Consider the following 13,310-nt stretch of genomic DNA (forward strand, 5'->3'; position numbering starts at 1 on the left):
CTGGCTGTTGGCAGTACCTCGCGAGGGCTAAGAACATAGACTCTAGAGTCACATAATCTGGGCTCAAATCCCAGCTTACTCGCTCTAAGCCTCTGTTTTGTCATCCATGAATAGGGTTGTTGTGAAGACTCATTCTAATCATGTGCGGAGTTCTTTTCTTAGCAGAGTACCTAACATAGTGAGAGCTCAGTGAGGTTGTGCCTGTTTTTGTTGTTATTACCAGTGGTTCTCAAACTTTAGCCCATGCATCAGAATCACCCAGAGGGCTTGTTGAAACAGATTGCTGAGCCCCTCCCCAGTTTTTTCTGACTCAGTAGGTCTGAGGTGGGGCCTGAGAATTTGCATTTCCAACAAGTTATCAGGTGCTGCTTTTTGTCGGGGGACCATGCTTTGAGAACCACTGGATACTCCTGTTGAGCTTTTCAGGGTTGTTAGCTGCTTTCCTGTAGCTGCTGCTGCATGAAATCATCTAGCTCCTTGCTACTCAAATTGTGGTCCGTGGGCCAGCAGCATCGGCAACAACTAGGATCTTGTGAGAGGTGCAGAACCTTAGGCCTTACCCTAACCTTCTGAATCAGAATCTGCATTTTAGTAAAATTCCCAGCTGCTTTGTGTGCACATTCAAGTTTCCGAAGCCCTGGCTAGCGCTATCATTCTCAGCCCTGCTTTGCACATTAGAATCACCTGGGGAGCTTTCCGGCCGAAACCTAAGGCCTGGGTCAGACCAGACAAATCCGTGTCTCTGGGGGTGGGGCCTGGGTATCAGTGGTTTTTCATCTCCCCATGTGATTCTAATGGGCAGCCAGGGTGGAAAACCACTGTTCCAGGACTGATGAGCCATCATTTGTAGCCTCGTCTTGTCTAGCCAGGATAACTGCCTCCGAGTTCTCCCTGGATGCTGCATTGTTCATTTGCACACTCATACACACGGGCACTGCTGTCCTCAGGGCTGTTTCTCCCAAGCTCCTGAAGTCATTAAACACTTTGCTTTGGGGAACTTCAGAGTGAAAATACATATGGCAAGATTCTCGTATCAAGCACAGTTGTGAGATAAGTGTTTTAAAATATTTGGATTTAACCATCCTGCTTCACCAATTTTCAAAGAACTGGTATACAAAAAAATATTATTAGTGCTAGACACATCCTGAATCTAGATTGTTTTGGGGATATTTTGGGAAGCAGATCAGCGCCTTGTACTACCACAAGGTCGTTATTATCAATGTAAATGATCATTTATTGGCCAAGTCCAGAAATGCCAGAAAATAGAGAATTTGCTATTTGGGGCTCAAATGAACATAAAGTCTAAGAGCCGGAAAGGTTTTTAAAGACTGCTGAATTCCTATGGGGGAGGAAATATAAGGCACAGGACTGGGATATAATTTGCCCAAGGTAATGTCACTTGTTAGTGGCAGAGCTGGATCGGGAACAGGAGTCTTGACCCCTCCCCCCAAATCGTACCAGGAAAGGTGCCGCATCTACACGACATGTGTGTTGCAAACAAAAGACACTTCCTGCCCTGACTGAGAACACTTGTGAGCTAGAACACCCTAATTCTGACTTCATTCTCCAAAAGACAAGGCGAAAATTAGCAACAATTATTGGTGCTAATGTGTAGTATTATTTATGAGACATTAATTTTTCTCGTTTTTAAATTGAATTTACCTATATAAAACCACATAGAATTTGTCTGTATAAGATCTTAAAAGGGTAAAAAAAAAAAGGTAACTAGAGTAAGAAACATTGAGAATTTACCTGCCATTCAGCATCTGGGAATGAGCAAGAGGCCTGTTAAGGACGTTGTTTCAGATGACTTAAGGCCTTGTTGGTGCTGACCCAGGAAGAGTGTAGCCAAATGCTGGTCTCATTCTATGGCGCGACTTCTCTGGTTTCCTGGGTAATTCTGTGCAGTGATTGTGTCATGCAATTGTCTGGTTTTGCAGGCATCTAGGGTATGGGTTCAGAATAAAGTCGACGAATCCAAGCATGAAATCCACTCTCAAGTCGATGCCATCACAGCTGGAACAGCTTCAGTTGTTAACCTCACAGCCGGTAAGTCCCTGAGGGATTTGTGGTGTATTGTGGTTTTGTTAAAAAAAAAAAAAGTTCTTATTCTTTGATTGAAACAACAGATTTTCATATTCTGAGAAGATAGTCTATTTTTAGGCACTCAGAATGCTTCAGGCATTTTCTCCCACTGACCCAGGAGAAATGTGGGGAATATCTCATTCCTTTTTGTCTATATCATGTGTTATCATTAAAAAGCACTTACATGGCTCTTCTCGTTGTTTGTCAATATGCTGGACGTACTTTAAAGTATATTGAGGCCAGTTTCGCCCTTCTGGGAGCTTACAGTCTGAAAATGGTTTTCAATGCCTAGATCCGTCATATGTGCCTTCTTCTATCTCGTCCAGCAGTAGTCTCTTCTGGCGTAGCATGACTTCCCGCCTTGCACGGTCAAATGAGAGCCAGGAAACATCTTGGCTTCACCATGCAGCGTTTCAGTGTTCCAGGAGCAGAGTTGACCCCTCCAAGCTGCAGACAGGGGCCTGGTGAAAAGGGCTGTGAGATGCTGAGACTTCCTTTGGAATTTTAAAGGTGTTCTTGCTCAGTGTTTCGATGTATGAGGCCTGAGGGTGAAAGGACCTTGTGAAGAGCAGCACTTTGGAGACAGGGAGCCGTCTATCCCACTGTGCACAGGCTTCGCTTGTGTCCGACTCCTGCAGGCTTGTGGGTGACAGGCGCCACGATGTGGCCACTTACCTCCTGCCAAGCCTGGGCTGTCTTCACCCTTCACCACCCTCCTTTGATGGGGTTGCTCCCTCTCTGTCCCAGGTGACCCTGCAGACACCGACTACACAGCTGTGGGATGTGCAATCACCACCATTTCTTCCAACCTGACGGAGATGTCCAAGGGCGTGAAGCTATTGGCAGCCCTCATGGACGATGAGGTGGGCAGTGGGGAAGACTTGCTCAGAGCTGCAAGGACTCTCGCTGGGGCAGTGTCAGACTTGCTGAAAGCTGTGCAGCCTACTTCTGGAGAGGTGAGCTCTGGGGCAAGCAGTCACTCAGGTTCTGATGAGACAGGTGCAGCCTTTGGGTACCATGGGGCTCTTGCTTCCTGAGCCGTTCCTTCCATCCTGATGGAGTATGCTGCCACACTGTAGGGTTTGGAGTTATTGAACTGGGTGCAGAAGCTATAGCTCAACCTTTGGGACTGGGTGAGCTCTTAGTAGGAAGCCTCTCTTCTCCCCCTCTCCCCTCAATCTCACCAGGGTACTTGATTAGATGTAACCTCAGAAATGAACACACATGACAAATACACATTTAGAGGGGATACGAGTTTGCACCCTAATTTCCATAAAGTACATATCCCCTTCCTACCAGCTGAACAAGACTCATTAATTGAACATTTCAAATCTGTCCACCTATTGCTGGTTTGTGAGACATCAGGCATTTCCTTGCACAAATTTCACCAGGACATTTATGTCTCCTGTCTTACACACAGTCCAAGACCCTCATTTACGTGCAGGAGGAGCCAACCCCGCAATAGTCCTCTTCCTGCACTGCCTTGTCTGATGGCACTGTGAGGAAATGCATTTTCTTTCCAATCAATGTGTGTTCTTTGTTCATAGCCTCGACAGACAGTTTTGACTGCTGCTGGGAGCATTGGACAAGCCAGTGGGGATCTTCTGAGACAGATCGGAGAGAATGAGACTGATGAGCGATTCCAAGTAAGATATTTCCAGCCCACATTCTTGGAAGGAAGTCTCAGTGCTGGTCTAGATCCAAGCAGGGAGAATGTAACGAAAAACCAAAATCTTCCTTTAGCTGTCAAGAATAAGAATGAGGTGGATTTTCTTGGGGGGTGTGGTTTTTGTGTGTTAATTAAAAAAAATTTTAATTGAAAAACTCACGTCATGCATCATTGTCGTCAAGCACTTTTTTAGCTGTTCTTACTGGTCAATATGCTCGACTTTTTTTCTTTTTTTCTTTTTTGTTTTGGTGAAGAAGGTTGGCCCTGAGTTAACATCTTTTGCCAGTCTTCCTCTATTTTATATGTGGGACACTGCCACAGCATGGCTTGATGAGTGGTGTGTAGGTCCACACCTGGAATCCAAACCCACAAACCCCAGGCCACCAAAGTAGAGCATGCGAACTTAAACACTATGCCACCAGGCCAGCCTCCTGGACATTCTTTAAACACAAAAGTGAAGGGCATACTATCATGAACCACCTTGTATTTACCACCCAACCTCTACAATTATCAACTCATGGCCAATCTTGTTTTATCTATTTGGGGACAGTGTTTAATTGCATCATTCTAGAGTCCTCATGTAAGTGAAAACATGAACACTCCCATACACTCACTCACACATAGCATGGGTTTTCTTTGCATTCAGAGGTGTCTCTATTGTCCGCATCATATCCCAAACCACAAGGATGGTGCAGTCTTTTTTTTGGTCACCCTTCTTTTTCAATACCAGGGACATGTGCTGTTTGTCCTTGGTGAACAGCTGTGGCCACTGTTTGCAGCTGGCTTGATGCATTGCCAGCTCAGACAAGATCCTGACTGGCCTGCCTCTGTTCCTGGCCACCACAGATGAGGTGCAGAGGCCTGCTTTTGGGAGCTTCCGGCTAAGATGAGCTTCTCTTCTTATATACTTGTGAGCAGATGCCCTTCATTCCTCTTCCTCCTCCTCTCAAGTCTTAATTTTGCAACTAATATATAAATACATTCTAATTAAACTGTTACAGTTTGAGCCCATGTTCTCTGGAAGATGCCCTTTTCCAAATCTTATGTCAAGTGCACTGTTTGGGAATTCTCTAGAATTCAGAATAGAAAGATCATTCAGCTTTCCTCTAGCATTCAAGTTCCTTGCTTCATGGGTGGCAATTTTGCATGCCATTTTATCTAGAACTACCAAACTTCATCAACACAAGATGCGTCAGTTACACTAAGACATGATCATAGGTGTTGTGATACATGAAACGTGCACCTTCGTCCTTAGATGTGTTTGTTTATCCTCTGCTTTCCACATACCTGTGGTACTGGGGCCGTAGGACTCACTCATATCCTGCAGTGCAGTAAGACATTCAGTGCTTGAACATTCATGTCATGATGGAGGGTGAGACCCAAAATTGGTAGTAGGAGTATTCCTGAAGCCATTTCTATGCTGGGATGGCCAACAATAACTTAACTATAAGGAGAATTAACTGCAGACCACATAAATATATCCCACTAAATCCAAGCTACTCTTGGCCCCATCTGGACATCCTGTTAGCCCCATCCCCTAACTACTCTTGTATTGGCCTTTGCTTTTTGTATTTGAGCAGGTAATTCTTTGTAGGCAGGTACCCACTTAGGAATTGGGTAAATATGTGATTCAACTCTTGGTTTACTAGGCTTCATTATTTGAAGTGGTCAACTTACTTTCCTCAGAAATATGATTGCTGTCCCCAGAGTGTTTGGAAAGGTTGAGGGGAAAGTCACAGTTCCTTAGGACATCTCATGCATCCTTGTATTTTGGAAGACTTTGCCTTTTTTTTTTTCCTTTGACAGACTGTATTCATCATGTATAAATGCAAACTCTGCTTCCTAATGTTTGTTTCTATTTAGACATGCTAGGGAAGCAGGTTCAGGTTCAGGGTATGGTCCTGTGGAGGCCTTCTTACCAGAGAAAGGCCTGACTTGAACGTGTTCTGCTTCTGTAAGGTCTCTAGGTACACACGAGTGCAGGAAGGTGATCCTGCAGCCTCCAGTTGTGGGTAGCCTCTGGCTTACTGACACTGGGTTTCTTATTCTCTGTTTTTCTGATTTTTGAGATCCTATCTCAGAGCTTTTCTTGGGTTCTCAATGTACTGCATGTTCCCAGAGTTAACAAAGATTTATTTTACACAGGCTACATAATAGTGGTCTTGTTGAAAAGTTTGACAAAGGCCTTGTCAGCAAGTATAGTTATAGTATCACGTTCTTTTTCTAACTGTATTTTTTTTGGACAAAATTAATAGGAGGAACAGGATTTCTTTAAATGAGTCTAACAAAGCCCTTTAGAACAACCATGAGTCTACATGACCTAATCTTGATCCCTGTGTAAAAAAAGATGGATTCATATCAAGTGAAGGAATACTATGACCTGTTTTAGAAAGTATTTTTTTTTAAATCTTGTTAGTAATTTGTGACATTCAAATTATGTTTTCATAGAGCATCGAGATAGGTGTCCAAGAACTTTAACTTTGTAGGCCATGTTGGGAGCAGTTTCTAAAAGCTGTGTGACAAACGAGTGCCAGTCAGATTCCAAAGGCGTCTTCTACTTTTGGCACTGCAGTCTTTGGTTTTTCCTTGGATATCCAGTAAACATCAGAAACCTAAAAAAGACTGGACTAAACTGTTCCTGTAAGACTGCTTCGTTGTTGTCCATTTGAAAATCCGCTTACTTGGTGGATTCATGGGTTTCTGATTTGGCTGCATAGCATATAGTCTTTGCTCTGTGTAAAATTGTGCAAGATGAACATTCTTTCTAATATAGCGTCTCATAAAATATCTTGGTGTAAAGACTGTGGGTGCCCTTTGCATTCAGAATCAAAAGTGCTTTTCATTATCTGATGAATTAATAAAGACTTCTGACCGCATTTCCTCTGAGAGAAATCTTTGACATGTTGGTTCAAAGTAAAAATGGCTCGTATGTTTGGGAAGGCATTTCCAAACCAAATAATCTACCTTCAATATTAAAAGCCAAGAAGTAAATTAAATATAACAGTGGTTATTCTTCAGGTCACACAGACAAGTGACAAATCTGGGGGGGTTAAGTCAAAGGAGGCTCCATCCTGCAGGCAGAGTACCTTTTTGTTGAGTTGAAGCATAAAGTGAACTTTGAAGGCTCAGAGCTCCTTGCATCTTCAGTGAGGTCGACTTGTAGCTAGTTTATTTAAGTAGGCTCCCTTTCCACCTTTCATAATAATTTAATCTCTATCCAGAAGGCTACAGAACACTGAGAATAACTTATGTGCAGAGCTCTCCTTGGCTCTTGAGCTGTAGGTGTTGTCTGTGCATGTCCAACGTTGCCCTCTGGAGGCAGAGAGATGGCTAAATTTCTGATAACTTGGATCCTTGTGTGAGGTAGAAATCCAAAAGATGAATTTTCATGTTACAGTGAGGCATGATGACTTGGAGGCCATGAATTATATGCTTCCTACAGCACATAGTATTTGTGGCATCTGGATATATTTTCAGCTTCTGATCTACCACATTGACCATGTATACAAGAGACGTGATCAAGGCTCTTAGCGTTGGACAAGTGCTTGAATGTGAATAAGTGGTTAAGATAAAAACCCTTCCCTCAAATTAACCTATTTTAGATTTAGATCTTTGTTGTTTAATGAATGTATAGGAGATTATGTTATTAGGATATGAGTCTCCTTCCGTAATTAGCTCTAAGGATAAGTTGACATTTCAGAAAAATGGGTGGAAAAAATATTATTAAGTCCTGAAGGAAAGAGGTCAAATGGAATTTTAATAAAGTGTTTAAGTGGACACCACATTTTATTTTCAGGCTGTGAAGGGTAATTAGAAAAAAATAAATGACTAGTTTTTGATTCCTCTTTCTTAGGACGTTTTAATGAGTTTGGCCAAAGCCGTGGCCAATGCCGCCGCCATGTTGGTACTAAAGGCGAAGAATGTTGCCCAAGTGGCTGAAGACACGGTCCTACAGAACAGGGTGATTGCTGCTGCCACCCAGTGCGCCCTCTCCACCTCCCAGCTTGTGGCGTGTGCCAAGGTAAGCCAGCTGGCACCCCCCAGCCCTTTTTACAAAGTGTCACATGCTCTTATGTGCGTCCAGTCATTGGGGCGAAGCAGGGGCAGAATTTGTTAAAATTATCTGAGACTTAGAGCTTGCTTCAGGTGACACAACAAGATTTTAGCATAAACTGCTGAATTCTGCTTTTATGATTTGTTCTTTGCTCAAGTCCTCAGGCAGAGATACTTTTCTGTCTAATTGCCATTGCTATATGCAAATGGCCATGTCTCCCCTTTGGATTTCTCAATATGTCTTATCCACACCTGCACACAAAGAGTTCTTGCATTGTGACGTATGGCGTTATAAGTGGGTTCAGAAATAATGCGCAGAGTTTTGGGGGAGCCCCTTCTACACTGTACAGTGTTAGAGTGAGGGTAACGAGGATGAAGTTCATTGTTGCCAGTTATATGTGCACACTCTGTGTGTCAAGTTTCACCTCGTTAAGCACCATCATCCCTAGTTTACTGAAGAGGAAACAGAGGCCCCTAGATGTTAGTAAGTAGCTTAGCGCCACGGAAGTAGTATGTGGCAGAACTGGTTTTAATGCAGGCCCGTCTGACTTTAAATACCCTTTCCACTCCACCCTGTGCGTCTTCACTGAGAAGGTGCATCAGAAGATGGGTCATGTCCGTTTCTCAACTTGATGACATAACGTATTGTACAGATCCGTGACCTGGCTCAGCTTGGCATTTCCCATCCTCTGGGAGGATTTGCAGCATCAATCAGAGGTGTCCTTGATGGTCTCCCTCCTGCTTTACTTTTTCACCCTCCTAGTATACGCATAACTGACAGAATCCCCCTGTTCTTTAAAGTGCTGTGAGGCAGAGTTCCAGATGTCTCTAGAAAAAGAAATACAATTCTTTTAGACGGTCTTTTTTTCTTTTTGAGAAAGATTTACCCTAAGCTAACATCTGTTGCCAGTCTTCCTCCTTTTTTCCTTTTTCCTCCCCAAAGCCCCAGTAGATTGTTGTATGTCATAGATGTACATCCTTCTAGTTGCTCTATGCGGGACGCGCCTCAGCATGGCTTGATGAGCAGTGCGTATGTCCGCGCCCAGGATCCAAACTGGCAAACCCCGGGCTGCCAAAGCGGAGCGCATGAACTCAACTGCTAACCCACTGGGCCGGCCCTAGATAGTCTTTTTATCTTAGCTCAGAAGACTCAATTCAGAAAGTTCCTAAAAGGAGAAGGCATAATTGATAAATATTTGTAATTTCTCTCTATAGAAGTCGTTTTTTTTTTTTTTGTGAGGAAGATCAGCCCTGAGCTAACATCCGTGCTAATCCTCCTCTTTTTGCTGAGGAAGACTGGCTCTAAGCTAACATCTATTGCCAATCCTCCTCCTTTTTTTCCCCAAAGCCCCAGTAGATAGTTGTATGTCATAGTTGTACATCCTAGTTGCTGTATGTGGGACGCGGCCTCAGCATGGCCGGAGAAGCGGTGCATCGGTGCATGCCCGGGATCCGAACCCAGGCCGCCAGTAGCGGAGAATGCGCACTTAACCGCTAAGCCACGGGGCCAGCCCTCTATAGAAGTCTTCAGTAGTATAGATTGTGTATTGCTAATAATGATAAAAATTAGCAGACATTTAAAATCACAAAGATAAAGTGAAATAGTGAAGTATGAGAAACCTCAGTGATGGTTTAGTTGAATCCCTGGTCTTATAAGTAAGGAACTGAGGCCCAGAGCATGAAAGGACTGGGTGGAAATGCTCATGCACACCAAGAGTTGACCTGCAGTGCCCAAGACCTGCCTCTGCCTCTCTTCAGGTGGTGAGCCCCACCATCAGCTCCCCCGTGTGCCAGGAGCAGCTGATTGAAGCGGGAAAGCTCGTGGACCGCTCAGTGGAGAACTGCGTCCGCGCCTGCCAGGCAGCCACTGACGACAGTGAGCTGCTGAAGCAGGTCAGCGCGGCGGCCAGCGTCGTCAGCCAAGCCCTGCACGATCTGCTGCAGCATGTGCGACAGTTTGCCAGCCGAGGCGAGCCCATCGGCCGCTACGACCAGGCCACCGACACCATCATGTGTGTCACCGAGAGCATCTTCAGCTCCATGGGCGATGCTGGTGAGGGGCTGAGCTGTGGGTGGGCGGGTCGGTTTGGAGTTCCCTGATGGTGATGATTGCAAGAAAGGTGATGGTTGCCAGGGTGCCTCAAGGGCAAGTGCTCATCAGCCTCAGTTAGGGGTTCCTCACTGAGGCTGGGAAAAAGATGGAAGACTCCTAATGTGCCCATCCTCAGCAACACTTAAAGACTTCGTTAACTAGGTTTTTTTTAATACCTAGATTCACAGTAAATCTCTTTTGTTTTAAGAATGTCCATGTTGGACATGGTGTGGTAAGTCAGTGCAGCCACAGGAGGAGACAAGAATTGAGGCTTGGAAGCAAGAAGTTTATCTACTCACAGATCCAAGGGGGGGGCAGTCACCACATGCCGTGCAGTGTCACAGGGAAAGTGTCAGGTTTTGGTCAGGTTGCAGAAGACAGGTGTGAGGACAGAGCTTAGGCCATGGCCTTTATTGGGATTTCCATGGGAAAGGCAAGGCAGAGCAGGGTGAACAGCTAGTGTGAATGATTTCAGTAGGCTCTGTGCTGTACTGGTGATCCCTAGTTGCCTGGTACCTGCCCTGGGGTGATTAAGGCAGAGGGAACATATTGCCTCCTGGGCTGTACTGGCCAGATAGAGGAGGTGTGGCTCTGTGTTGGTTAGTTTGCATGTCAAAGGCATGCTCCTCGCTGGACCCTTTGCTTTCTCTAAGAATTGGCTAGCCCCAGGAAGGGCATCTCTCCAGCTGGAAAGGTTTTTTTAAGATGTTAAACATCATGATATACAGAAAAGAAAATATATATATGTACAATGCACCTATCTATTAGTTGAAAAGTAAGTCTGCCCAGACCCAGCCCATCACTATCCCATCTAAATCTCCAGGATTGACCACTTTGTTTAACTGTCCAGAAATTTTCAGTCTTGCTACAGTCATGTACAAATGGAATTGCATTATGCATCCTCTTTTGCAACCTTTTTCACTTAATGTGTCTGAGAGACTTTTCATGATGACCTATACACTAATCTTTTTAATGGCAGCATGATGTTCTATTCAGTGGATGTATCATATTTACTTAACTAATTATCTTTTAATGGACATTCAGGGGGCTTCCAAATTTTTTCATTTGCTTGTTAGTTTGTTTTGCTTTTACAAAAATAATACTACAGTAATCATTCTTGTAAAAATATCTTGGTTTACTTTTAGGGGTATATGTAGGGTAAATTCCTATCAATGGAATTTCTGAGCCAATAGGTAAGTACAATTTTTTTTAATGGGTCCATGAAATTTCTCTCCGGAAAAGTTCCACAATCTGCAACACTACTAGTAGTTTGTAAGAGGTCTGTTTTCCTTCTTCCTTGTCAGCGCAGAGCAGTACTTTATAACAAGTATTTTTTAAAGAAAATTACCTTGTGCTTTTCTTGTATCCTTCTTAAATGACTTAAGAAGATAATGCTCCACACATTCATATTTTTTTGTTGTTGTCCTTTTGTTTTTTTATTAAATGTCTTATTTTGGAATACTTTTAGATTTACAGAAAAGCTGCAGAGGTAATACAGAGAGTTCTCGTATACCCTTCCCGGTTTCATCTGTAACATCCTCACTAACCCATGGCACGTGTGTCAGAACTAGGATACTAGCACTGATACATTACTGTTAACTGAACTACAGACATGATTCAGATTTCACCACTGTTCCACTGATGTGCTTTTACTGTCCCAGGATCCAATCCATGATACCTTGAATTTAGCACATTTTGATTTTTATGAAAGCTTTTTTTCCCCCCTTAATGTTACAGTGCTTTGGGTTTTCTTCGCGAATGACCTTTGGGAGAGGAAGAAATCCCTTACGTTTGACTAGTTTTATTTTTAATGTTGACTGTTACACCCCTCCCAGTTCCAAAAGGAAGTTGAAATAGATTTCAATAACATCACAAGTACAGTAAAACCCAACAATTAAACCCAACAATTATGAATAACAAGATCCAAGCCAGTGCTGGGAAGAAAGGGGTGAGCAAAGAAAACTGATGGGAAAACTCGGCCAAGGCAAACCTTAGCATTTGAGCATCAAACTGGGGTCTGTGCTTCCTATAAGCTAGAGCCAAATGACCCGAATACAGTGGATTGTGTGATATTACTCATCTGGTGTTAGGTGGCATACAAATTCATTTAAAACTTTTTTTTTTTTTTTTTTTGGTGAGGAAGATCAGCCCTGAGCTAACATCCAATGCCAATCCTCCTCTTTTTGCCAAGGAAGATTGTCCGTGGGCTAATATCTGTGCCCGTCTTCCTCAACTTTATATGGGATGCCCCCACAGCATGGCTTGACAGGTGGTGCATTGGTGCGCGCCCGGGATCCGAACCTGCGAAACCCTGGGCCACCGAAGTGGAGCGCGTGCACTTAACCGCTGCACCACCAGGCCGGCCCCCATTTAAAACTTCTAAAATAGTTTTTTCTATGCCCATCATGCAAAGAATTTATTATAGGAACTTTTGTGTAAGTGTTCTTGAAATAAGGTAAATACTATTTTGTTAAGTAAATATTTACTAAAAGTAAGTGCACATAATAAATCCACATAATTTTGTTCCCTGCTTTCTCTTTATAAAGAGCTCCTCTTTGGTTCCTTGTGTCACGTTTATCCCTCATAAAGATTGAACTTGGATGTGTTCGAGGCATGCAGTCCTGGCCGCCATAGGGACTATTTTCAGTTCTAGGTCTAACTCGGCTGCATTGCTTAGGAATCGAGCATGGAGTCCCACTTCTCTCTGTCCCTCTTGCCAGAGGAGTAGAGACAAGACTGTGCTGGCTCCTGAGGTTTCACCCGAGCTTTAGAGAGCAGACAGACTGCATCCTCAATCCTGTCCTCTAGGTGAAATGGTGCGCCAGGCCCGGGTCCTGGCCCAGGCCACCTCAGACCTCGTCAACGCCATGAGGTCAGATGCGGAAGCTGAAATCGACATGGAGAATTCAAAGAAGCTCCTGGCAGCAGCAAAACTCTTGGCTGACTCCACTGCTCGCATGGTGGAAGCTGCAAAGGTATTACATTGGATTCGCTCGATTGAAAAGTGACCATTATTAAGAGTTAGGATCTGGAAGAGACCTTCACGATAGAGAATGGTCAGCCAAGTGTGCATTTTTGTTTGTATAAAACCTATAGCGCTTTGTAATGTTTAACCTTGGTGGAGTGGGAAAGGAGAAGGTCTTGTAACTATGAATGAAACCCTTGAGGGGAGCGGTGCTGACTCAGCCGCAGACAACGAAATCCCTGCTTAGCGAGTGCTCTTTTTCCACTGGATCATCACCATTGGCTTTATTGAAAATGGTGATTAATTTAAACTTGAGATTTTCAACAGTAAATTCACTTAACATCTGTTTTCTTCCTGCGGTCTTAATGTTGCTTTGCACTCCGTGTGATTTCTCAACTAAACTCTTATCAAGATTTTGCTTCCTGTTTCGCTGTTCAAATCTCAGT

At 43.8% G+C, this 13,310-nt stretch overlaps 1 protein-coding gene across 6 annotated transcripts in view; it reads left to right on the top strand.

Annotated features, from left to right (window-relative positions):
- The window catches only part of TLN2 (talin 2), a 419,612-nt gene that overhangs the window by 278,917 nt on the left and 127,385 nt on the right, over nucleotides 1-13,310 (top strand). For all 6 annotated transcript variants that reach the window (XM_058541740.1, XM_058541736.1, XM_058541742.1 and 3 more), the window contains 6 exons: nucleotides 1,941-2,049; nucleotides 2,833-3,041; nucleotides 3,633-3,731; nucleotides 7,608-7,775; nucleotides 9,566-9,860; nucleotides 12,708-12,874. In XM_058541740.1, coding sequence (XP_058397723.1) covers nucleotides 1,941-2,049; nucleotides 2,833-3,041; nucleotides 3,633-3,731; nucleotides 7,608-7,775; nucleotides 9,566-9,860; nucleotides 12,708-12,874 — 1,047 coding nt within the window. The remainder of the gene's footprint in view (nucleotides 1-1,940; nucleotides 2,050-2,832; nucleotides 3,042-3,632; nucleotides 3,732-7,607; nucleotides 7,776-9,565; nucleotides 9,861-12,707; nucleotides 12,875-13,310) is intronic.

Source organism: Diceros bicornis, chromosome 5 (assembly GCF_020826845.1).
Source record: "Diceros bicornis minor isolate mBicDic1 chromosome 5, mDicBic1.mat.cur, whole genome shotgun sequence".
In the NCBI taxonomy this organism is placed as follows: domain Eukaryota; kingdom Metazoa; phylum Chordata; class Mammalia; order Perissodactyla; family Rhinocerotidae; genus Diceros; species Diceros bicornis.